The sequence below is a fragment of the Lycium ferocissimum genome, chromosome 3 (genome assembly GCF_029784015.1).
Source record: "Lycium ferocissimum isolate CSIRO_LF1 chromosome 3, AGI_CSIRO_Lferr_CH_V1, whole genome shotgun sequence".
NCBI lineage: Eukaryota > Viridiplantae > Streptophyta > Magnoliopsida > Solanales > Solanaceae > Lycium > Lycium ferocissimum.
Genome location: NC_081344.1, coordinates 22,823,340 through 22,850,471, shown reverse-complemented (window position 1 = coordinate 22,850,471; position 27,132 = coordinate 22,823,340). Strand labels below are relative to the sequence as shown.

Sequence of the window (27,132 nt, the reverse complement as noted above, 5' to 3'; positions counted from 1 at the left end):
AAGGATTTTCTTCTCTTTCAGCCCCATTGACCAAGCTGACCTAGAAATCAGCTAAGTTCCAGTAGACGAATGCATGTGAGCGCAGTTTTTAGATATTGAAGGACAAATTAACTTCAGCTCTCGCCTTGACTCTTCCAGAGGGAATAGATGGCTATGTGATTTATTGTGATGCTTATGGTATTGGGCTAGGCTGTATATTAATGAAACATGGTAAGGTTATTGCTTATGCCTCTATACAGTTAAGGGAACACGAGCAGAATTATCCAACCCATGATCTTAAGTTAGCTGTGGTGATCCATGCCTTGAAGATGTGGAGACACTATTTATATAGTGTTCATTTTGACATCTATACGGATCACAAGAGCCTCCAGTATATCTTTAAGCAGAAGGACCTGAATCAACGTCAAAGGCGATGGCTAGAGTTGCTGAAAGATTATGACATTGATATTCTATACCATCTTGGGAAAGCTAAGTTGTTGCAGATGCTCATAGTCGTAAATCCATGGGTAGTTTGTCATATGTGCAACCAGAGAAAAAGGAGATAGCCTGTGATATTCGTCAGCTAGCCAGCTTGGGAGTTCGGTTGATAGATTCAGGTGATGGAGGAGTTACAGTTCAGGATACAGCGACGTCATCCTTAGTAGCTGAAATAAAAGAACATCAGTACGAGGATCCTATTTTGGTGCATTATCGAGATACAGCTCCTCAGAAAGAAAAGAGACCCTTCGTGATCATAGGAGGTGGAATACTTAGGTATCGAGATAGATTATGTGTTCCTAATATTGCAGATCTTCGTCAGCAAGTTATGGGGGAAGCCCATTATTGTCGCTATTCTATTCACCCTGGCACGACAAAAATGTACCATGATCTTAAGAAAGTTTATTGGTGGGATGATATGAAAAGAGATATAGCATAATTTGTCGCTCGGTGTCCAAATTGTCAGCAAGACAAGGTAGAGCATCAGAAGCCCGGAGGCTTATTGCAGGCTATAGAGATTCCGAAATGAAAATAGGAGGTAATTAATATAGATTTTATCACAGTTTTACCCCGTACTCAGTGGAAGTATGATTCAATATGAGTCATAGTTGATAGACTTATAAAATCAGCCCACTTCCTGCCTATCAAAACTACTTATTCAGCTGAAGATTATGCGAAGCTGTACCTTAAAGAGATTGCACGACTCCATGGTATTCCTACAGCCATTATCTCAAACAGAGGGGCACAGTTCACCGCTAACTTCTGGAGATCTTTTCAGAATGGGTTGGCGACTCAGGTGAGTCTTAGTACTGCATTTCATCCACTGACAGATGGGCAAGCGGAGCGTACTATACAGATACTGAAGGACATGCTGAGAGCTTGTGTGATTGACTTTCGAGGTAGCTGGGATGATCATTTGCCTCTTATTGAGCTTGCATATAATAACAGTTACCATTCCATTATCCAGATGGCTCCTTATGAGGCTTTGTATGAGCGGAGATGCAGATCGCTCCTTATGAGGCTTTATATGAGCGGAGATGCAGATCATCTCTAAGATGGTTTGATGTTGGAGAGAATCAGCTAGTCGGCCCAGATTTGAGATGCTGAGTGTTAGAGCTCGTGTACCAAGGTATAAGCATGTGTTCTCAGCAAATTATAGGATTAGAAGTTGAACGAATCGAATCGATACGAACTGAACGGACTCAGGAAAAATCTGCAAAAACCAGACAATGTTGACGGGCCATCGACAGGACAACGGGCCGTCGTTCTGCACCGTCAACATTGTCTCCGCAGCCTCTGAATCTGCAGGCACAGGTCGACGGAGCAAGTCGACGGACCGTCGACACGATGATGGGTCGTCGACCCGCTCGTCAAACCGCATCGCTGGAACTTTCTAGTTCCACTTATATATATACGATCCCACTATTTTATTCCTCACTTTTATCATTTCAGACTAGAGCAAACCCTTAAATATTCCTTCTTAACATATTCCTTCATATTGGAGGAATTTTAGTAGGATCCGAGCCCCGTAAACCCGAGCTGGTAAAGGAAAAGGTTGTCTCTAAGGTTTTATTGAAGTTGTAGAGCTTGGAAGTTTGAGTTGAAGTTGGTTCTTGGAAACCTAGATCCCTCAAGGTATGTATATGATTCCTATCTTTGAATTTAAGTTAATTATCAAGAGTTTTAGTGGTTTTAAGTAAAGGGAATATAGTTATAGGAGTGGTGAGTTGAATAAGGGTTAAGATGAGACTAGGGGCTGTTTTGGGAGATGACTCGGAGTAGAATTGATTATATTTTGATATGTAAGAGTTGATATTGTTGTTGCTAGTGTTGTTATTGATGTTCGGGTTGATTTGGAAATTGAGGGATTATTGAATTATGAAGGAAATATTGTCCGGAATTCGTTAAGTTCCTTTTTCACTTGAATTGGATAGTAAGTGCTATAGAGGGTCTAATTATGACCTATGCTATCTTGATTGTAGACTTACGAGTTCGAGAGGTAGAAGTTGGACGAATAGACGCTTCAAGATATGTTAAGGCTGTCCTTTCTATCATTTTGGCATAATCTTATGAAATGAGCGAACAACGTGTAAACGAGCTTCCATATTACTCTACTCTTAGAAGCACTAGAAGTACCTCAGTCTTTGATAATCCTATACCCCTTGCTATGATTGTTCCTTCTGCTCATGAATCTTGAGATTTCACATGTTGATAATGTTAGTTTATACTCATGCATTGCATTCATTTATATATAGATATATGCCCATTGACCCATGATCAGAAGGCGTAATATATGTGTTTATTATAGATATATGGGGTATGGGGAAGGGGAGAGGTGTTATATACGCAGCACCACCTGATCAGCTGGTACACAGTGATGATGATATATGGATCGGGTCGTACGTTCCTCGGCAATATATATGATTTATGGATCGGGCCGTACGTTCATCGGCATTATTATATTGGATAGGGATCGGGCTGTACGTTCCACAGCACTATCAGTTATATTATGACCTATGCATGTCATACTCCCTCAGAGGTATATTCAGTTAAATAGAGTTATACAGATATGTTCAGGTATTCAGTCATCCAGGTGCATTCAGACAGTCAGTTTAGCTTATGAGTCTCAGATTTCCTTCATGATTCTTATGTATATGTTGCCCTTATGCCATACATACTCGGTACATTATCCGTACTGACTCCCCTATTGTTCGGAGGGCTGCGTTCATGCCCACAGGTACAGGTAGACAGACAAATGGTCCAGCTCTGTAAGACCTCCGCTCAACTATAGTCAGCACGCTCCACTTGATCCAGAGCTGCGGTCTATTTTGGTATGCTATTTTTGAGATATTTAGGCATATATGGGTACGGCGGGATCCTGTCCACAGGTGATACTCCAGTAGAGGTCTGTAGGCAGTTGTGTACACTTGATGTAGCCTGGTCAGCTTCCATTCTTTTATTGTACAGTATATATATATATATAGAGGCCTTGTCGGCTTGCACCGTTCTATATATATATATATATATATATATATATATATATATATATATATATATATATATATATATATATATATATATATATATATATATATATATATGCATCTATGCACAGGTGGTTGATAGTCCTTAAAGTTGTTCTGATAAGAGTCAGCATGGTTCATTCATAAGTTATATGGGCCACCCAGTTATCCAGTGATGTTCAGGTACGAGAGTAGGGGTGCGTGATCAGTAGTGGTCAGGCACTCGTCACGACTCAGTGGTTGGGTCGTGACACTTCGACTATCTTATTCATCTGTGGTAGCCACTGCTTCTTTTTTCCTTGACTACTTTATTAGGGCTTTTTCGCTTTCGTTAGTTGCATTTTCATATTGCTTGAGCTATTTGTGCTTATTTGGCCTTTTCTCGTCATGTTTTCTCTTAAGCCGGGGGTCTTTCAGAAACAACCTCCCTATCTTCCGAGATAGGGGTAAGGTCTGCGTACACTATACCCTCCCCAGACCCCACGTTGTGGGATTTCACTGGGTATGTTATTGTAGTCATCTAGCTCATACCTTTAACCCAATTTAATGAAATAGAAAATCCCAAAAAAATTCAAAGGTATAGTTGAACAGAAGATTTTTGTAGAGCTTTAAATCGAACACAAGCTTAGGTTATACATAGTATATCTAATTTTTAGTACAGTAAATCAAACACTTGATAAAAAATAATCCCAGCATTACAATCCTTGTATTAGTAATTCCTGCATTACAAATCTTCTCGGGAGGAGAAATAAAAAGAAAGAAAAAAAACCTATTTTTTTGAGGCTCTTTATATTGCTAATTTCTGCATTACTTGTCTTCTTACCAAACGACCCATTAGAGGAAGAAGCAATCTTAGACAACTCAGGAGGAGGAAATAAAAAGAAAGAAAAAAAACCTATTTTTTTGGGGCTCTTTACAAGTCTATATTGGATGAGACTCACTCCATGTGTCAACTCACCAAAAAATGTCTAATTGGAACAGATTTCGGATAGTGTAGGTGCTCAATAGGAATACCTTAAATTTATATGTCTAAATGAAATCGTGTCTCAGGTGTTTTCGTATGTGTTCAGCCTTTACTATTCATGACAATATAAATGTGTTAAGAGCAACGAGTTTGAATATTCCCCATTTTGCAAATGTCAGCCAAGATTATAGAACGAGTTAGTTGTACAGCTGTGAAAATAATAAGAAAGGAATAGCATCAAGGGAGAAAAAGAAAGCTGAAAGGATTATGGTGACTGAACTTTCATTAATTAGGGCGCTAATTCCAACTCGGAAGAATTACATTAAAATAAAAATGAAAACTCGATGGTTTTTATTTGATTGGAACATAGAAAGACGGGTCAATTATATTAATTTTCCAAAATTGACCTGCCCTTTTCACTTTACAACCATATTTTTGTTATTACTTGGAAAAGAAAGACCTATTTTTGAAAACTGCTTACTTCTTTTCATCTTCGAAAAGTCTTGTGATCATAGAAACTCAAGAACTTGATAGAACTCAAGCTGATGAAATTGCAACAAAGAAAAGTGAAAAAAAAATTCCAAAATCGATTTCCTCGCTTGGTAAATCTATTTTTCTTTCTCCGTTATGTGTTGTTTGTTAAAAATGAAACTTGGGACATGAAATCTTGCTAAGTTGTCTTAAATAAACAAGACTTTAGCTTTGGCTACCCTTTTTTTTTTTCCCAACATTATACGTATATGCATGAGTCTGCATATTGGAGTATGTATATTGCATGTATTCATACTCTTGATTTTTGGTCTACCGTATTTGCAAGCTGGTGCTTGCTCTGGGCTATCCTCTGTAAGTGTAGTCATTAACTGTCCTTTGTCCTTTACAAGTCTATTTTGCACATAGTATGTGATGTTACAACTATTAGGTAGGAAAAGTGAACAACCGATAGTTGAGGTGTGTTTTGCTACTCCCTCAATTTGGATTTCGGAAATACAATCTTTGAGTTTTTTGAAAAATAATTTACATAGTTAGAAACTAGAGAAAAAGTACCATAAGTTACAGTAATAAACATTTGAAAATATTTAAACAACGAACGAATAAATTGTGGTCAAATATTTTCTTGTTTGACTCTCGAAATCTGACAGAGGGAGTAACTCGTTGGTGATAGTTTAGGTAGGAAACCCTCAAACCGGATAGTTCAGGTAGGAAAAAAAAAAGTGATACTTGAGGTGCGTTTTTGACCCTTATCCCTTTAAAATATCCCAACTTCTATTTCGTGTTGTTGTCAACTATTACGATTACCATAAGTCACCTATTTTTATACCCGATCAAATAAATAATTAAGTAAATGATTTCAAAGTCATTTTTTTTTTTTGTTTTACTGTAAGCATTTTCCTCATACAGACATTTCTTCATAGAAAATGTTTTCTAATGAAACATTTTTCTCCATGCCAAATGCAGTGGCGGAGCCAAGAACTTGAACAAGGAGATTAAAAAAAGTTAAAATTTGGCATCTAAGATTTTATACTATGTTGAGCTCGAGGGGATTCAACAATTTATATATATCAGAAAAGTTATTTTTTCCTTTTATCTTAGTGTAATATTCAGGCCGAGGGAATTCAAAGAGCCCCCTTCACTAAAGGTAGCTATGCCCCTGGCCAAGTGCACCCTAAGGCATAAAAAATATTGAATGCTTTCATTTCCAATGTTGGTTACTGGTGTAGTAACTTTGTTTGTTACTGGTAATGTTTACCAATTCTTTTGTGGAACCGCAGATGTGCTTCAATCCAAGCGATTGAGACTGGCTCCAAGTATCACATGAGGAAGCTAGTCACATATTGGACCATCTTTTCCTTTATTTCTCTGTTTGAGCACGTATTTGAGAAGCTTATTGAATGGTAATGTGCTGTACTCTTAGCTGGCTATATTAAAAGGGCCATAAATTTGTAACCTTTCATAAATTTGTAACCTTTTATGTGTATTCCTTTCATAATCCTCTTTAAATCATATGGAAATAGGAACTCTTTGAGCATTGACGCTTGTTAATTGGATTAACATTCAGTAAGATCATTGCATAAATTTTTTCTCTGTCTTGAAGAAAAATAAGGCTAAACCCAAGACGTTAATGATTAATGAACTTATGATATCCTCAATTAGTGGCCTTACCTAGTAGGCAGATATCTACTTGATATTAAACCCAACAGAACACATATATGCTTCATATCCAAATTTTTGTGCTTGTACCCTGCTCATGTAATTACACTTTGTAGGCGTTTGGGCATGTTGATTGAAACCATCGTTTGAAACCATGAGATGAAATCAGCATTTGGACATGCAATTCATCTCATGGTTTTAAACCACAACAACAAGAAGCCCAGTATAGTCCCACCACGTGGGGTCTGGGGAGGGTAGAGTGTACACAGACCTAACCCCCACCTTGAAAGGTAGGGCGGCTGTTTCCGAAAGACCCTCGGCTCAAGAGAGGAGAAGCGAGGAAGACAAGAGGAAAACAAGACAAAAGGTCAGATAGGGCCAAGCATATCGAAAACAATATGATAACACGAATACCAAAAGCGAAAAGTCATGGTAGAATAGTCGGAAGAAAGGAGCATTAACTACTATAGATAAATAAAATAATCAAAGTACAACTACCAACGTATATAAGCAAGCAATCAAATGCATAAACCAAAAGTCAATAAACAAGATGAGCGAAACCGCAACTACTATGGTGAAAGGGTAAGCCACCTAGCCTTCTATCCTAATCCGAGTCCTCCACAACCTCCTATCTAAGGTCATGTCCCCGGCGAGCCGAAATCGTGCCATATCCCGTCTAATCACCTCTCCCCAATACTTCTTCGACCTCCCTTTACCTCTCCCCGAAACCATCCATAGCCAACCTCTCACACCTCCGCACTGGAGCATCTCTGTCTCTCCTCTTCACATGCCCAAACCATCTCAGCCTCGCTTCCCGCATCTTGTCCTCTACCGATGCCACTCCCACCTTGTCTCGGATATCTTCATTCCTAATTCTATCGCTCCTAGTGTGTCCACACATCCACCGCAGCATTCGCATTTTCGCGACTTTCATCTTCTCGAATGTGACATTTTTGACCGGCCAACATTCCGCTCCGTACAATAACAGTCGGTCTAACCACCACTTTGTAGAACTTGCCTTTAAGTTTTGGAGGCACTTTCTTATCACACAAAGACTCGGAGGCGAGTCTCCATTTCATCCACCTCGCACTAATACGATGTGAAACATCGTCGTCGATAACCCCATCTCCCTGTATAATAGACCCAAGGTACTTGAAACTTTCTTTCTTTTGAATGGCCTGGGTACCAAGCCTCACTTCCTCATCAACCTCACGCGGTACGCCACTGAACCCGCACTCCAAGTATCTCGTCTCGTCCTACTCAATTTAAATCCTTTAGACTCCAACGTTCTGCCTCCGGCCCCTCCACTATCGTTAACTCCGTTGCGAGTCTCGTCAATCAGGACTATGTCATCTGTGAACAACATACACCAAGGCACCTCGCCTTGTATTTGTCACGTCAATTCATCCATCACCAAGGCGAATAGAAATGGGCTAAGAGCTGATCCCTGATGCAGCCCCCATCGAATGGGGAAGTTGCTCCGAGTCTCCTCCTACCGTCCTTACCCCGGTCTTAGCTCCATCATACATGTCCTTTATCGCTCTAATGTACACCACAGTGTACACCTTTAGCATCCAAGCATCTCCATAGACCTCTCTTTGGCACCTTGTCGTAGCCTTTTCTAGGTCAATGAATACCATGTGCAAGTCCCTCTTCCGCTCCCTATACCGCTCCACCAATCTCCTTACAATATGAATGGCTTCGTAGTCGAGCACCCCGCATTTAAACCAAACCGGTTCTCTCGAAATAGACACACCTCTCCTCACCCTCATTTCCACCACCCTTTCCCACACTTTCATAGTGTGACTTAGCAACTTGATACCTCTATAGTTGTCGTTGCCTTTGAATGTCTCCTTGTTCTTGTACACGGGAATCATTGTACTCCATCTCCATTCTTTCTAAGATCTTCGCCGTCTTGAAAATGACATTAAACAATCCAAGTCACCACTCCTGTGCCTACCCCCGCCCGCATTCTTCTAAAATTCTCCAGGAATCTCGTCAGGTCCGGTCGCTCTTCCCCTGCGCATCCTACGAACAGCTCCCTTAACCTCCTCAACCTTTATACTCCTACAATAACCAAAGTCGCGATGCCTATCAAAGTGCTCCAAGTCTCCCAACACAATGTCTCTGTCCGCTCCTTCGTTCAAGAGTTCATACCCCAGCAGAGAGAAAAGTCAGGATAACGAGCGCTCCGCCCGCCAAGCGGGCGGCAGGAGATGCGCATGACCGCCATCTCTCGTCGCGGGCTTCCCGTACCAACACTTGGCCATCCTCGTCCTTGATGCACTTCACTTGATCTAAGTCGCACGCCTTCCTCTCTCGCCCTCGGCGAGCTTAAATAGCTTCTTATCCCCACCTCTCGTCCTCTAGTCTCCGCATAAAGGCGTTCAAAGGCCGCCGTTTTTGCCGCCGAAACTGCCAACTTCGCCTCCTTTCTCGCCATCTTATACTTTTCCCTGTTCGTCCGCTTCTCTTCATCATCCTTGCTATCTACCAACTTCATATATGCCTCGCTTCTTTTTGCTTCTACCTTCCTGGACTTCTCCATTCCACCACCAATCCCCTCGGTGTCCACCACGGCAGCCTCGTGAGACCCCCAATACCTCTCTAGCTGCTTCTCGAATGCAGCTGGCCGTCCTATCCCACATACTGCTCGCATCCCCCCTACTATCCCACACTCCCATAGCCATCAACTTCTCCCCCATCTCTGGCACTGGGCACCAGACGGAGTCAAACTCCCCCACTTAATCCTCGGTCGTCATCCACAACCTTCTTCTTCTTCTTCCTTCTTATCTCCAAATCCATCACCAATAGCTTATGTCGGGTCGTAAGATTCTCACTCTAAGATGACCTTGCATACCTTACGTAGGCCTTTATCATCTTTTCTAAGAAGCAAGAAGTCTATTTGCATCGCAGCCACTGAGCTACGAAAGGTTACCAAGTGCTCCTCTTTCTTCGGAAAACACGAGTTGGCTACCTCCAATCCAAAAGCTTTTGCGAAATCCAGGAGTGAGACTCCTCCACCATTCCTGTCCCCGAAGCCAAATCCTCCATGCACCTCGTCATAACCCCTCAAAACAGACCCAATGTGCCCATTGAAATCTCCTTCTATGAATAATTTCTCAGTAGGTGGTATACTTACCACCACTTCGTCCAAGTCCTCCCAAAAACGCCTTTTTACCTCCTCATCTAAACCCACTTGTGGCGCGTAGGCACTAATAATGTTCAAGGTGAACCCTCCAACGACTACCTTAATCGTCATCATCCTGTCGTTGATCCTTCTAACCTCTACCACCTGATCTCTAAGCTCACTATCTACTAAGATCCCTACCCCATTCCTATACCTAGACTTGCCCGAGAACCAAAGCTTGTACCCGTCCACATCCTTAGCTTTAGTCCTACCCATTTAGTCTCTCGACACAAGCTATATTAATCCTCCTCTTTTTAAGAATCTTAACTAACTCTATGGACTTTCCCGATAAAGTCCCAATATTCCAAGACCCTACTCTCAATCTAGAACCTCCCTCACCCCCCTTAGCCCCCCCAACCCTAGTCCACGGTTTCAAAAATTTTAAATATGAAAGTTGACCCATAAATTTATATTTTGTAAAAAGAGACCCATAAATTGGTAGATATTTTTAACAATTAATCCCACCAACCATTTACCAACCTCATTAACTTCCACCAACCTTTATTTATGTCTACCAACCTCATTACTATTCCTGTTAAATTTTCGTTTTTATTGAACTAAAGTTTAATCAATTGATGTTGTATTTTTTAGAAAGGCCTTCTAGTAGCGTATTAATTTTGTTATGAACTATGACTTGCTCATTTGGTAAGATTGTATAAGAATTGAGAATGTTTTGATAGTTTTTACAACTTGTGGGGTTTTTATGTCTATAAGAGAAGATATAACTTAAGATATCCAAATTGCATGTCCACACATGATTTGAAACCATGATTTGAAACCATGGTTTCAAACCATGTCCCCCTCATGTACTTACACTTTGTTTCTGGATCCATGCCCTTATATTGACTTATTGAATTGTGACAGAATCTATTCAAGTGAACCTCAAAGCCTTATAATGCACTTATTTCGGTTACTCATCTATGTTGGTAGTTATATGTCTGTTCTAGCTTGTGTTTCTTAAATTCCCTTGGTGAGAAGTTGAGGATTTCAAGAGCTAGTTTGCTGAAGCATTTCGAGAAAAATTGGGTAATATACATATCGGCATGAGAAACTACTCCTGTTGTATATACTAATGTCTTTCATTTACTGTGGTAGGGTTCCTCTGTGGCCATATATAAAATTAATAACCATATGTTGGTTGGTGATATCGCAGTTTAATGGTGCATGTTATCTTTATCAAAATCTCATTTGTCCATGTTTTCCGGTTAAACTGCACGATAGTATCAGGCAGTTTAGTGATTCTTGTTATGTTTACCAATGCCTTCTATATGTGTGCTTGTCTGTCAACCTCCAAACTGTCACTGACTGGTTTAACAAGCCAATGGAGGATCCATCTCTCAAGAATGAAACATTTCTGGCTGTGGCAGAGAGGTATCTTCAAGAAAATGGATCTGATGCTCTCGAGAAACTTATTGCAAAGAAGGTATGTCAGACATTACTTCAGCAAGGAGTATCCAGTTCATTACCGAAACGGACAAGCACTTTTTTTGATGTTACATTGGTTAGTTATACAAATGTTGAGACTGTTAATCGAAGAAAATGTATGACTACGTATTCCACTGGATTTTATAGCAACTTCAGGCTTGATTGTAATTATCATGATCTCCTAGTTGCAGTCCAAGGATTATATTTCGGATCATCATGCAGAAGGGATCAAGCCAACTTCGGATTATATTTCGGATGCTAGTGCTGAAGAACGAGCCCTTACCACCAACCAGGTGCCTCACCGATTGTTCATAGCTCCCTGTACTGTATGAAACAGTTATAACTTCTTGTGCTGTTGTTTTACTGGCATTTTCATCCCATAATGATTTGAAAAGTTGCATTAGCAGTTGAATACAAGTTAAATGGATTGCATATATATGATATCATGCACTAATTTTTGTGATTTGCTTATTTCCAACAAATTCATAAAATGATTTGCTTGCATAGATTTAGTGTACCTTCCAACCCTTGGACTATTGTATGTACATGCGGAATAATTGTACTAACATTATGCAGTTATCAGTTTTCTCAATTAAAGCATCAAATCTGTCTGAGTTTTCCTTTTGTTAACAACAGAACTAATTACTTGTTCTTTTCTAGTGAAAATCTTTTTTTCATGCAGATGCTATCATTCCTTAAAATCCCATAAATAACAATCATAGTTTTCCTAATCAGACAGAACGTGAAGGGAGTGGTCTTGTTTGGGAAGATATCACAGTGATGGAGGATATGGCAAAACATGAAGCAGCTGAGCCCAAACAGGTTATATTTCTTAACCCTTGAATTTCCTTGGTTACTTTTTTGTTTTTGTTTTTGGGATATTATGTGTTCACAAATATTGCTCTAGATTCCTTGATAGATGAAATATTAAACAAGCTGCTAATTGATGATTGATGACGAGGAGAGCTTGAGATGAAGCTTACTGTATCTGTATATGAAAACAAAAATTAGGCTCATCCTCTCATCGATCAAGCTAAATGTGCAAGATGGCAAATGATATACACACTGAATCAAGTACGCTATCGTTTAGAACGAAAGGAAACCTCGTATATGCTGTAATAACCGCCAAGCAACCTGAAATTTAAACTGTGCATTTTGTAAAATTAATTCTTTTTGAAGTTTGCATTAGATTCAGATATGTTAGTATGGTCTTGAGCCTCTGTTTCTCCTGTAAACATTTGAAGCCATTAAAAAAGGGAGAGAATTAATGCTCTTAAATATTCTTAAACATCAGTACCACCTTTATTCTAGCCTAGTTTTTGTGCTTCTATACTCAAGCAAAAGTAATTTGTATGCCAGTGATTAAGATGTTAGTGGACCTGCAGGTTAAAAGTGTGAAGGAAAATCCAATTCAGATTGAGAAGAAAACGACAGGAGTGCTGGTCAAGGAAATGGTAATTCCAGCAAATACTGAAGAGATTAGAAGAGATTAAACTTCCAGAGATTATATCTTTAAAGCAAGTTCAGACAGAGTGGACTTGTGCAGTATGTCAAATGACAGCCCCTCGGAGCAAAACCTGAAGTCCCATCTTAACGGAAGGAAACATAAAGCAAAGTGTGAAGGGCTGAAAACTTGCATGCAAACGGCCAAAAGGGAAGGAAGCTCACCTGTTACAACAAAGTCAAATCAGCTTAATCAGGAGCAAGTAAAACATGCAGCTGCAGCAGGATTGAAGCACTGTGCTAATGAAGCAGCTGAGCCCAAACAGGTTATTATTTTTTAATGCTAGAACTTCCTTGGTCATTTTTGGGATATTATGCCTTCACAAATATTGATCAGCCCAATAGAGAAGATGTTAAGCAAGCGATTGTTCAAAAGAGGAGTGGAGCATGATGTTCCATGAGAATAGCTCATTAGCTGCTAGTTATACTCTTGTTGGTCAAGGTAGGAAAAGTGTGGGTGAGGCTTAGCTGTACATGAAGACAAAAAGATTAGGCTGATCAATCAAGCGAAATGCGGAAGATGGCAATTGATACTGCACACTGAGATCAAGTAACATTATCATTTAAACTTTAGAAGAAACTCTGTATATGCTAAAACAATCACTGAGTAACCCGAAAGTAAACTGGTGCACTTTGTAAAACTTCCTGCTATGAAGTTTACAAGATTCATTTATCTTAGTTATATTCTCTAACCTCAGTTTCTCCAGTAAACATCTGATGATCTGAAGCCACTAAAAAGGGAGAGAATTGATATATATATATATTTTTTATTTTATTCTTTTTTTCCTATAATCAAGCAAAAATAATCTGTATGCCAGCGATTAAAATGTCCTCCATGGAACTGCAGGTTAAATGTGTGAAGTAAAATCCAATTCAGATTCAGAAGAAAACAACAGGTGTGCAGATCTAGGAAACAGTGCTTCCAGCAGATGCCGAGGAGGTTAAACTCTCAGAGACTGATTCGGTAAAGAACGTTCAGACAGAGTGGACTTGTGCGGTATGTCAAGTGACAACCACCTCAGAGCATGACCTGAAATGCCATCTTCTAGGTGGAAGACATACGAAAAATTGTGAAGAGCTAAAACTCGCAGGAAAGCGGCCAAAACTGATAGAAACCCACCTTGTACTTCAAATAAGCCAGACAAGCTTAAGCAGGAGCAAGTAAAACATGCAATTTCAACTCAAAGAAAGCACGGTACTAATGAGAAACCTAAAGAAAAGGTCCAACTAGGAGCTACTGGACAACATGAAAAGCAGAAGTAAGTGAAGAATGCTAGTGGTGCTAGTCATAATTCTAAGTTGTGGTGTAGTTTTTGTAACGTTAGTTGCCCTGGTGATATTGGTATGTCTTCACATCTTAACGGTAGGAAGCACTTGGCAAAACTTCAAGAAACGATTGGTGGAACGTGGGGTTTGGTTGCAAATATGCAGTTTTATCCGGGTATTTGAAGGTGTTTGGTGTCTTTCAAGGGATGTACTGTTGAAGCAACTTTGTTCTATTATCCATACTGAGATTTAATTGCTTGATCACTGGAAAGGAAAAAGAGGAAAAATCTATGTCAAAAGGTGAAATATTATTGTGTATAGTCAGTTGGTATGAGCAATCAGAGCCTCTAATTTTAACTTGGCTTTTTGTTTCTTCATATCTGTTTTATGTAGTTGTCCTTTCTGCTAACTTTACCAGCTATAGAGGTTTTGCAGCAGCGCTAAATGGAGTTTATTTATAGTAGTACGAAATGAAGAGCTAAACGTACATAAACATAAAAAGCACAAAGAAGGGAGTTCTGGATGAATCAAAAGGCTTCCAATGTTTTTTTTATAATGAATCTTTGTAACTAAAATGGAAACAAACAAGAAATATTATTGCACTTCAAATGCGGACTGGTTGCAAGACTTGAACAATATTTAAAATCCTATAATAATAAGATTCTTTTCATTTGTCTCCCCTGAATTTTGCTAAGTTAACCACAATACCCTCCTAGAAACACAAGTAGTTTGCCACTTCAGCAACTCATTATATTTTACATAATGTCTATGTGTACAACTTTAACAACATAATCCATTTTCGCGGCCCACGCTATTTAAAAAAAAAAAAAAAAAAAAAAACCAGCCATGATGTGCCATATCTACGTGACGCCACTTTAAAAAATAATTTATTTTCTGGCCTGTTTTGAAAAAAAAAACATTATGGGTGATATATCAGGCACTAGATGTGGTCGAAAAATGGGTTTTAAGTGATATATTATGTTAAGTGAGATACTGACGTGAATAAATTTACAAGTTGATAAGATAGACGTGGCAGCCTACTTGCATTTTTCAGGATCATACATACAACATTTTCCGTCTTTTATTATTTTCTGTAATATATAGGTATTGTTGACACCTAATTTTTGACATCCCGTAATTTATTTTGATCACTCAGAGCCCCGGGGTAATAAATAAATGAGCTGAGCGTTTTGAAACCCTTAAATGATTTTTATAAATTGTCCAGGTCAATATTTCTTCCCTTAAATTAATTAAAGTGATTTTCATGCATCATAAATTTATTTAGAAATTAATGAGTATTTTCATGATGTTTTATGAGATTTTGTTAAATTTTTTTAAAAGAAAAAAAGAAGAAGAAGGGTTTTCATTTATTTAATTATTTAAAATTATCAAATTTTGCAAATACTTTTTAATCTTTGAGAGTTTGAGTAATTTAAATAATTTAAGTAATTAACTATTTAACCCTTTAAACTTCTGATTTCTATATAATCTGCATGATTTGTCAAAAATAGGCATAATTGCCCATAAATGTTTTAATTAGGTTAATTAATTAATTAATTAGACGATAATTACTGCAAAATTGATCCTTTATATAAATATATTTTGTCTTGGCCAGCTCATGATTTATAGAAATTAAAGTTATTTTGCAAAATCAGCCTGTTAATCTTTTATTTGAAATAACTAGTTTAATTTAATTTCAAAATTGCTAATTAGACCAAGCAAGGCCATAATTGAAATAATTATGCTGGGTTAATTGATTAAGGCCATTTTTTAGCCCATTAATCATTTGACCGATTTTTTAATTATTTTAATAAAATAATTACGGCCTAATTTTTCCCATTATTTAAAACTTTTTCAATTTTAATATTTTCCCTAATTACTGATTTTTATGTATTAGATATACATATGTATACACCAAGTATATATATATATGTATATATGTATATATATATATATATGTATATATGTATATATATATATATATATATATATATATATATATATATATATATATATATATATATATATATGTATGTATGTATGTAAACACACATATATGATTGGGCCCTTTAATTAATAACTAGCATTTTGGATTGAGTCCGGCCCAAGACCAGCCGAGACCCGGCCCGATTAGTTTTAAACGGACAATAAACATATCCCCACCCCACCCCACCCCTCATTTCATTTTTTTTTAACCTCCCCCCCCCCCACCAAAAAAAAAACTCTCTCTCTCTCTCTCTCTCTCTCTCTTTCTTACCTCTTCCATGAAACCCTAGTAGCCGCCTCAAATTTCTTCACCTCTCTCATGCCAAAAATGGCATGTTTACAGACCTGGGCTGACATGCACAGTAGTTGCATGCCTATTGTGGTGAAAGTGCTAAAGTTTATTTGTCTTTTCATGTTCGCTCTTATCCGAATATGGTAAAATCTTTACTTTACTCTCTTGTTTTCATCAAAATCGTCTTTATTTATTTCTTTTAAGATTATTTTTGCTGGTATTTTGTTATTGGTCCATATCCGTTGGGTCAGATCGACCCAACGGGGTTAGATCTGACCGTGTATTGGCTTGTTTCTGATCTAGATCGTTGATTTGTTGGCTAATTTGTTAGATTGTAAGGAAAGGGGTTTGTCCCACATCGATTGCTGTTGATTTCATATGAACTGTGGGATTTAGAACCCCAGCCTTTGCACAAAAACAAGTCTTTTTCGGGGGAGAAAAAAAATCGAAAACTGGAAAAATAGCAAGGAAAATATATATAGAGAAAAATTTTAGGTAAAAGGAAGTGAAAAACTTAGATTTTCAGAAAGACTTCCTAGTAAAAGAATTCTGAAAACCTAAACTAAGTAGTTGGGGTTTTAGTTAAAATATTTGGTTCTTATTTTCTTTTTCTCCGTGTGTGGCTGAGTTTGCTGATTTGGAAGCACATAGGCTCTCAAATCCATTCTTGTCTTGGCTGCGCATTTAAAAGGTAAATCTTGATTTAGTTTATTTCATTTTTGTATTTAGTACTTAATATCCTACCTAGTTTAAATATATTTGTAGGTTAGTTATGTTCATGTGTTAAATATGTCTTGATTAGTTTTGTGCTTAACGTGTGATTTCATTTGATAAGAACATGATAAGGATGAAGGAAAATATCATAGTGAAGTTCATTTAAGAATGTAGACTGTTGAAATGCTTTTGGTTTTTATTTGTTCATATGGTCTTAAGGTTCAGTGTTCATCATAAAGAGGTGTGTGTGAGGTGTTTCGAAGGTCCTTTTCTCTTTCCCTTGCCTTTTTCTTGAATATTATTGTTAGTTTACTGAGCATGATCTTAAGTAGAGTAAGGCACAATAAGTTCAATTTAAATAAAAGATAAGGGAGGTGAAACAGTCTATGTGTAACGCAGTTGAACATGGTTGATTTCTTTGGTAGCATGTGCTTGTGATTATAGTTAAATATCCCTATTTTGCTAGTCAGTCATGAATTGCCCTATTTGTGAAGTGAGGTCTGTTGGCCAAATCTTAACCAGTTGTTGGAATTTGATCAGTTGTTTCTGGATATAGCTTCTGATGTGCTCCTTCTTTTTTTTCTGAAAAATGAATGAATAAAGGAAGATTTAGATAAAAAAAAACATGAATCTGTTGTGTTGAACCTCTGAATATCTTTGGTGGGATGTCTCATTGCTTCCTTCTTCTTAAATAATCTTACGTTTAGAGTAGAGTGAGACAAGATAAGCTAATTGTTTGTTTGTTGTCTAATAATAGAACAAAGGGGTAGCAGGATCATGCTTTAGGTCTACAGTTTAATTGTTTGTTCATGGCTGTGACTATGCTTGTGTCATCACCTAATGTGGATTATGCCTGACCACCTATGACTTGTGATAAGTGTATGATAATCCATGACTCATAGCAAAATCTTAGAACCATCCTGTCCATGACACTTAAATGTGAACCTTGTTTCCTTTTGATCTGCTTAAGGTTGTTTTATCTTGATGAAATTTGTTTGCTTGTGCACATGGTGTTCACAACTTGTCTTGATAGTCTATACCATAAGCCCTTCACCTAGAAGTAGTTTACCTCCCTAAATGTGCAAAATCTGATGGGAAAGGAAAAGTAAAGAAAATAGGAGAAGTAATAGAAACCACAAGATCAGGTCTTCATTTAAGGCTAACTAGAGTTGATTTAGTTGCTAAATGGTTAATGGACTAACTGTTAACCTTGCCACCTAGTCATTATTGAAACTAAAAAGGGTATAAAATAAAGAATGAAATGAAAGTGATGTCTAAGGAAGAGGTCTGTTCTCTTGTTTGTGACTTCTTTTGCTGACACTGCCCTATTAGTTGGTCTTACTTTAGAAATGAAGTAATTTGTTATGAAAAGTAAGGGACTGATATATCGTGCTCTTGTATCTGTATTGTCTTCACCCATACATGAGTCTTAATTTGGTAAAGGATCATGAATGTTCAAGTTTATAAGTCTAAGTATTGAAAGAAGAATGAAAAGGAGCAACTTGACTTTGATTTGTTTAAGTCCTGAACAATTTAGAGATTAAGGCTTTACCTTGGGACATGAATATTCTCTTTGTTTCTCCTATGTGTGTAAGTAGCTGATGTAGCAATTATAATCCCTGTGTTTACAAACTGCCTAGGCTTAAAGATAGGCACAGATAGAAAGAAAAGCCCCATGATAATAATCTAAGTAAAAAGGAGTAGGAAGGAATGGGATAAAAGAAAGCAGTATTTAAGAACTAAAAAGGAAAACAACTTGTATGTTGATTTGTAAATTGCTTGGTGTCATTTGGGGTGTGATTGGGGAAAAGGGGAAATAAAAGGTCAATATTGTATGGGTTGAGGCTAGAAACCACTTGGCTAGATGAGGAAGGTCTTTTAAAGACACCTTAGGAGAGGATTGAGAAAGGGTCAAGCCATAGTATCTTTTCTCCTAGAGAAAAAGTTGTCATGGCATCCCTCTCAAGTCTATGGGGTATAACCTCTCACCTTTGCACTTTGATGTCATCTTGTGATACTGTTAAGGTTGTTGAGCCTTAAAAGATGGAATTTCCTGTACATCTGTAATGGACTGTTAGAACTGATTTAACTTGATTTTTGTTGTGTCTGTTTTAATGTGCCTTAAGGAAATGTTTGGATTAGTTGAAAACTGTAATAAAACTGGAAAAGAAAGTTTTTTTTTTTTGAGACACTGCTTGTTTTGGTAAATAAAAATGAAAGAGACCTTCCCTATTGTGAAAAGAACATGATGGTATATGACAGAACCTTTAGCAGCTAGTTAAGTTAGGTTTATGATCTGGACTCTATGTAGATTCTGTGTGTATTATTGTGATTTCAACCTGTGTTCTGAAAAATGGTCTGTTTCTCCCTTTCACCCTAAGTCCTAATAAGTGACTCTTTTAAAAGATAAGAAGGTCCATGACACTGTTTTTTTTAGTCAGGATAGCAATGTAAGTTGATGGTGGGGGGTGGGCGGGGCGGTATATTTGACCCTTCTTCTCTGTGATTCTTTAAACAATAACTCATGTTTTCTTTTCATTTCTTTCTCTGAACTAAGTCATGAGTCCATTAATACAGAGGCCCAGCAATAGATAAAGTTGGCCCTACTCTAGTCATGTTTGAATGAAGCTGTTTTCCTTCTGTGCAACATGTAAAGTTAGAAATATGTGATACTTATTCAAGTTTTAGAGAAAAGATGAAGATTAGGAATAAGGTCATAGCTAAGATTAAGTGTATCTCTTGAGTTAATTTAAACTTTCCTGCAAATAGGACAGGATCAAGAGTAAAAGTTAGGACACCTAGAGTAAAAGAATATGGGATCCCTATGCATTTTGAGACTATGACCTGCCTATTTGCTTAAGTCATTTAAAAGGGTGTAACTGATTAGGTCTAAGATTCATATACTCCATATGGGAACATGATAGCTTAAAAGGTCCTGGGCAGTTGGTTCTATAGATAATCCTAACTTGGTTTCTATTGTTACTTGTGTCTTGAATTAGGTTCTTTGAAAAAAACTAACAGGATATCATACCAATAAAGGACTATGGTTTGTGCCTACTTGGCTTTGATTGTGCTATAGTTGTTAAGATTATAATTTGTATCTACCTGTTTATTTTTGCCTTTATAAGAGGAATCATTTAGACTTGGAATATAATGTCTTGAAGATAACAAAGTAATCACTTGAATTGTCCATAAACCATTTAAGAGTTATGCTTAGACAGCCACAGGTATACTCTATGTATGCTAAACCTGTTATGATGACATTGTGCTTAGAGAATGATTTTCCCCTTTGTGTTCTTATACTTTATCACATCTGCCTGATTTCATGTTGTTTAGAACTGCATTTGACTGATCTGTTGTGGTTTGTTTGGTTAAAGTTTAACTTAGGCTATGCTGTGCCCATATAGGTTACTTTCATTTTTATGCTTAAATCATGTTTTTCTCTACTGGTATCATTATTTCTTGTTGACTGATAGTGATTCCATACACATATATATTAGACATATCTTATTTATTCTGAACCATGTGTGGGTGTGTGTGAATCTGTGTCTTCCCTATTTGTTGGTTGAGAGGCAGTTTAGGTAAAGGGGGGTCTAGTTTGAACCCTTCCCTGGTGACCAGCCATGCCGGAGGTTCATGAAACCTCTTGGAACTTGTGCAGCATCAGGATTAAAAGGGGGGTGATGACTTGGCCTCCCACCACCTAGTTTGGGATGTTGAGTTTGAGGACATGGAAACACATATGCCTCACATGGTCTCTTGAATAAATATGATATACTATTTATATATGTTGTATATTCACACATAGAATAGGATTTATAAAACAGTAGTATACTTTGCATGCTATGAGTGCATATCATATGTATGATAGGAATAGAAAATTTAAACTAACCGGGGTCTTTTATTTTTTTCCCTCTCTACTGCATGGCCACTCGGGCCGAGGTCCAGCCACCTTATTAGGTTAGAAGCCCAATAAGGAAAATTTCCTTCAAACGTCTTTGGGTCCAAAAGGAAGAAAGAGAAGCTAATATATTGAAGGCCCAATCATGGGTAAAAATGATATGAAGGCCCGTCACCATAGGTGAAAATGGTTGGGGTTTGGTACACCCCATTTTATTTTATTCAATTCCATCGTATTTATGTTATATTTGGCTTACTTGTATTGTGCTTGTTGTTTGTAAACCCACAAATATTATTGGAACCTTTATTATGAATTAGGCATCTTAGGCAAACGGTACATATGCCGTTTAGATTGACTTTAGCACTCGAAATTTTTTCAAAACCTTGAGAACGCGTACTAATTTTGAAGAGTAAAAAAATGGAGGCAACTGCTACAATTTTAATAAGTAATAAACTAGAAAAGATTTTGGGAATGCGAGAAATAGTATAGACAACTTTGTGTAAAACTTATAGGATAAATAGATTAGGCAAAACGCTTCCTTCTTAAAAACGATTTGAAAGCATATATTTTTTGGTTTTGGGGTTTTGGTAAAAGGTTTTGATATGTTTTGGGCCATAGCCCACTTGTCTTTTCTCAAAGAAAATGAATGCTCATTGAAATGTTTTGGGTTAGAGCGCACTCAGTCTGGTATTTGAAAACAAAATGATGAAAGGTCTCTTTTGGACTAAAACCCGTCTGATTTTGTATAAATCTGTGGTCAAATAAACTTGGCTAAGGCCTACGTTTTTAAATGGTTAGAAATAGGGCGTGTTTAGGTCAATAGTCCATACAGCTTGGTCATTTTTAAGAAAACCCAAATAAAGTTACTTCTTTGGGTTAAGACCCACTTGGCCTTTTTCTAAAAATCACGGTCAATATTTTCTGGGCCAAGGCCAACGATTTCAATAAATAAACAAGGCATTTGATAAATTAGAACTGATTTTGAAATAAAGCTCTTATTTCTTAAGTAAAATTGAAACTTTGTTATAAAATAGACATATGTATGCAAGTACGTTTAAAAGGAGCATATGCGAGATTTTTTTACCATGGGTACAATTCATCTTTTTCCTAAAAAACCAATCGCGTGGAACATATAAAGAGTCCTTTTCTTTAAAAATCAAAACAGTCCAAACTACACTTAATTATAAAAATTTAGGTAAGGATATTCTGAAAATATATTAAATGGATTAACCCGGTCCACGTGTGAGTAAAGCATGGATAAAACTTGGTTACCCAAATAAAAAATAAATGAACTTTCTATCTTTTCCTATAAGAAAAACTACTATCCTTATATATAAAAGGAACTAATTATACCCGGATATCATAAATCCGAACCTAAATACCCTATATATAAAGGGGATATATTCAACTCTTTTTTTTTTCTTTTCAAAAAATGATATGCAACATGACAAATCTTTTGCGGGAAATAAACACTAAATAAATAGTTTATGCAAATACTCACACATTGGAACTCGAAGGTCAACCGTATAGTACGGATCCTTAATACTAGGGTGCCTAACACCTTCCCTAGGGGATCACCAGAACCTTTACCTAGAACTTTGGATTAAGAAGGATTTTTCACGGTGTATGAATAAACCCTTCAAAACCGATTTTCCTAGTGACTCTTTTAAAACAAAGTCCGAAAGAGTACCAACGAGTTCGAAGTAACTTTCTCGAGCTCTAACCCCGCCTGCGAAAATGCGAACCGTAAAATTTTAAGTTAGTACAACCTTGATATTACCGTAGGTAGACGAAGTATAGGTCACATCTATAACCATTTGCTTGCATCCGCCCGTTAGCTAGGGAAAACGGAGAGGTGTTACAACTTGTCGTTCGTCTGGCCTCTCGACAATGAAGAGGACTTCTAGCCAAGGTAAATCGCGGGAGGAGATGGAATGAGCTAGCATGTGTGGATAAATTGGTAAATTATGCCCATTTCTTGAAGAAGAAAATTCTCAAACATGGTGATATGGTGTATTGTCTAAGTCGTGGAGAGAGTACTATTTTTTGGTCATCTTCAGACTATATTCTTAAAAGGGTCATATAATCAGAATGAGAGATAGATTCCAACTTACAAAATATTAGAAATAGCAACAGTTATCAACTAAATGTAGGTGCTGCTTAAACAAAATGTACCAATATATTCCTCAAAGAATTTCAAAGTCTTCATTTCCCCTTCAAGAATACTCTAATTATTGAATAGTTTGGAATAGACCAGGGGTGGGGAGTTATGTAAATTCAGAGTTGACTGTTGGGACATGAAACTATCTCTCAATAACTTTATGTACATAAAAGACTAAAAGTTGACCAAGCCTTTAGGCTGCTCTTTGGAAAGATGATAAATGTATTCCATAGGCATATAGATTATTGTATATATTCAATTGTCTAACTATCTGATTAACATATTGTCCAACTATGGTTCTCTTTGCCTCTTTATCTTCTCTCAACTATCTTGTTTTCCTTCTTATCATAGTCCCTTTAGTCACTTCATTGTCCTTCAATTTTGATAGTTTTAGACCTAATGATCATAATGTAACATATGAGAGAGATGCTTATCCAACAAATGGTGCAATTCAACTCACCACAAAACAACTCAATCGTGCTATAAATGCGAGCATAGGTCGGGCCACATACTCCAAACCACTGCATCTCTGGGATAAGGCCTCGAAAAATCTCACAGATTTCAGTACACATTCCTCCTTTAGCATCAATTCATAGGGTAGAACAAGATATGGTGATGGTCTTGCCTTCTTCCTTGCGCCTGTAGGTTCAACAATTCCTGATAACACAACCATAGGTGGAAAGTCTTGGCCTTACAAGTAATACTCAGCGACTGAATACATCAGGTAATCATTTTGTTGCCGTGGAGTTTGACACCTATCGTAACGTCCAAATGACCCAATGGGTGATCTGCGTAGGTATAGATATCAACTCTATGCAATATGTTATTAACGTGACCCGGTATAGTAGCATTCCGTATGGTAGGAGAACCGATGCCTAAACCGCCTATAATTCAACCTCAAAAAATCTTAGTGTTGTCTTCACCGGTTTCCAACTGGGGTGGAATACCATAGTCACCGGCCGCAGCCTATCTTACAATCTTGACTCAAGAAATATTTGCCGTAACGGGTCACTTTTGGCTTCACAGAAGCAGACTCGTTCTTGCGTTACAAAGCATCTATTCGGGAATTTTACATCTTCTTTAGATAATAATAACAACATGACAGTATCCGTAGGTAGCCTTACTAAAACAACTGTAGCATGCGCACCAACCAAAACTAATTTAGGACTTGTAGCCGGATTGATTTCTGGTGGTTCTGTTTTGGTTTCAGTATATGTTTTGATGTTGTTTGTATATTGGAGAAAGAGGAAGGTCTGAGAAGATGAAAAGGAAGTTATCTTTGATCGTTCCATGACCGATGAATTTGAAAGAAGCACAAGACCAAAGAAGTTCTTATACAGTGAGTTGGCCAGATGTACAAAGAACTTTTCTCTAGAAGAGATGCTTGGGCAAGGTGGGTTCCGGGGTATTTATAAAGGATATCTCAAGATAATCCAATTCCTATATTGCTATTAAGAGGGTTTCAAGGGATTCCAAGCAAGGAGTAAGAGAGTATGCATCAGAAGTGAGGATCATTAACCGGTTAAGACATAAACATTTGGTGCAACTCATTGGCTGGTGCCATGAGAAAAGAGAGCTTCTACTTGTCTATGAGTTTATGCCTAATGGAAGCTTGGATACTCACCTCTTCAAGGGAAAAAGTCATTTGACATGGCCAATGAGATTCAAGATTGCTCAAGGCTTGGCCTCGGCATTACTATATCTACATGAAGAACGGGAACAATGCGTGGTACATAGGGATATAAAGTCGAGCAATATTATGTTGGATTCCAATTTCAATGCCAAACTTGGGGATTTTGGGTTAGCTAAGCTGGTTGACCATGAAAAGAGATCCCAAAATGTTTTGCAGGTACAAGGGGCTATATGGCCCCTGAATGGTTCATCACTGACAAAGCTAGAAAGGAAACAAATGTCAATAGCTTTGGTATTATCGCATTAGAAATAGCTTGTGGAAGGAAACAACAGTTATTCGTCAGAGTGACCTTCGTGGCGGATAAGATGAAAGAAATGAGACTGAGCTGGTTTAGGCATGTGAATAGGAGGTGTGAGGGTGCGCCAATTAGGAGGTGTGAGAGATTGGCGGTCGCAGGAGTTAGGAGAGGTAGAGGTAGGCCCAAGAAGAACTGGGGGATGTGATTAGACAGTACATGGCACAACTGAGGACATGACCTTATACGGGAGGGTAGTGAGTTTTGTCGCGTTTGTAGAGAGCAGGCTCAGCTGGGGCAGTCTTTCCATCTCCTCTTCTCCTTTTCTTAGTAGTATTATTTATGTACCGCATCTATCATTACCCATATGTGTGTACTACTATGTATTGCTCCATTTGTTTCTCTTGATATTTTGCTTTCTTATTTTTTTTTTTTTGCAATCACGCATTGACTACGTTTCTTTTGAGCTAGTGGTTAATCGAATTAGTCTCTCCACCCCACAAAGGTAGACGTAAGGTCTCCACAGACATCCTACTCTTCTTCCCACCTCACCGTGAGATTACACTGGATATGTTGTTATCGTTGTTGTAATATCTCATAAGTTATGACACATGACTTTTGGCCTTAAAGAACTAAGTTCAATTGCTAAAGGGCAAAAATTAAAGATCAACCCATTTGAAGGACAATTCGTGCAATTTCTTCAATATGAATTTAATTGTTATTCTAAGTTACAAATTTAGGGGTAAAGAGTATATGCGAGAGCAAAATTCTCTCTTGAAAAGATTAAAGTGTTAAGAGGAACGAATTTGAAAACTTCCCATTTTTTAATTTTAACTCTTATAGAAGAGTGGGTTTGATCGTCAACCCACTCTTGTATAATAGTAATAAAAAGAAGAATTCGTTTGGTCATCAAACCCCTCTTCTATAATAATAATAAAAAATAAAAAAAACAAGGTGGGGTTCACGAAAAGAATTAGGAGACAATTGCAAAAAAAAAAAAAAAAAAAAAAAAATTTAAGATGGGGTCCACGTGAAGAAGTAAGAGACAATTGCAAAAAAAAAAAAAAAAAAAGACATTTAAATAATGATAATGCCGTAAAATGAAATGACGCTGTAGAAAATTTCATACAGTAGTTCAGTAGAAAAGAAATAACGATTTAAATTGAACACAAAAACCGCTAAAGAAGTTAAAAAACCAAAAGATTTAAAACTTATACCTTTGGATAAGGATAAAAATGCACTAATTTTAGACACATACGCCTTACACAAATAATGAGGAATAACATCAAGAAGATGAAATATAAACGATCAAGAAACGTATACATATATTTTCTTAAAATGATAAAGTTGGTCTATACTTAAAAATTTAAGATTACAACAGATGCTAACATATGAACGCGCCTTTTAGCGTTAAGTCGAAGAGAAAGCAGGTTACATTATTACATGAAACTCGATAGGAGAATGTGTATTTCAAATCTTTCAATTGGAGAATCAAATCAGAAAAATCATATATGGGAGAAGCGGACTAAGTAAAATAATTTATGTAAAATAATTTATTAATATTTTCAATTAATTGAATTATAATACTTTCTATAATAAAAATTTCATAATTATATTACTAAGAGGTATTTCTCTCCGTCTAATTTATGCGACATAACTTGACTATAAGACGAAGTTTAAAAAAGAAAAGAAAGATCTTTGAAACTTGTGATCTAAAACAAATCATAGATATTTGTGTGGATTTAAATCATTTTATAAATGTAAAAGGAGAAGTTTCAAGTTAAATAATTTCTAAACATAAAAACATATCATTCTTTTTCAGACAGACTAAAAAAAAAAGTGTGGTATTTTTTTTTTTTATGCTTTCGTCATCTAGTTGCAAATGGAATGTCGGCCAAAATTATATTAAAGAACAAGTCCTTCGTCGTTAAGGATTTGAGAGGACGAGCATTTCGGAAGTCAGTCGCATAGATGTGAAAATAATAAGAAAGGAATAGCAGTAAGGGAGAAAACAAAGGCCCCGTTTGGCCATAAATACCAAAAAAAATTTCACTTTTTTTGGAATTTTTGAAGTTGGAGTTGTGTTTGGCCATAATTTTTGAAATTGTAGTTTTTGGTGAAATGTAGTGTAAAAAAGTGAAATTTTTTTTAAAA

General features: G+C 37.1%; 1 protein-coding gene and 2 pseudogenes across 1 annotated transcript in view; all 3 read left to right on the top strand.

Moving 5' to 3' along the window:
* The first annotated feature begins 502 nt into the window (after nt 1–502).
* LOC132048785 (uncharacterized) overlaps nt 503–27,132 on the top strand; it is a 63,906-nt gene continuing 37,276 nt past the window's right edge. Inside the window, exons 1-9 of the mRNA XM_059439467.1 lie at nt 503–794; nt 944–1,015; nt 1,140–1,273; nt 5,282–5,307; nt 6,234–6,356; nt 10,898–11,225; nt 11,419–11,520; nt 11,963–12,049; nt 12,613–12,996. Coding sequence (XP_059295450.1) covers nt 503–794; nt 944–1,015; nt 1,140–1,273; nt 5,282–5,307; nt 6,234–6,356; nt 10,898–11,225; nt 11,419–11,520; nt 11,963–12,049; nt 12,613–12,720 — 1,272 coding nt within the window. The 3' untranslated portion in view covers nt 12,721–12,996. The remainder of the gene's footprint in view (nt 795–943; nt 1,016–1,139; nt 1,274–5,281; nt 5,308–6,233; nt 6,357–10,897; nt 11,226–11,418; nt 11,521–11,962; nt 12,050–12,612; nt 12,997–27,132) is intronic.
* Nucleotides 23,344–24,138, top strand: LOC132048784 (agglutinin-2-like; annotated as a pseudogene).
* On the top strand, nt 24,149–25,186 carry LOC132048783 (L-type lectin-domain containing receptor kinase IX.1-like; annotated as a pseudogene).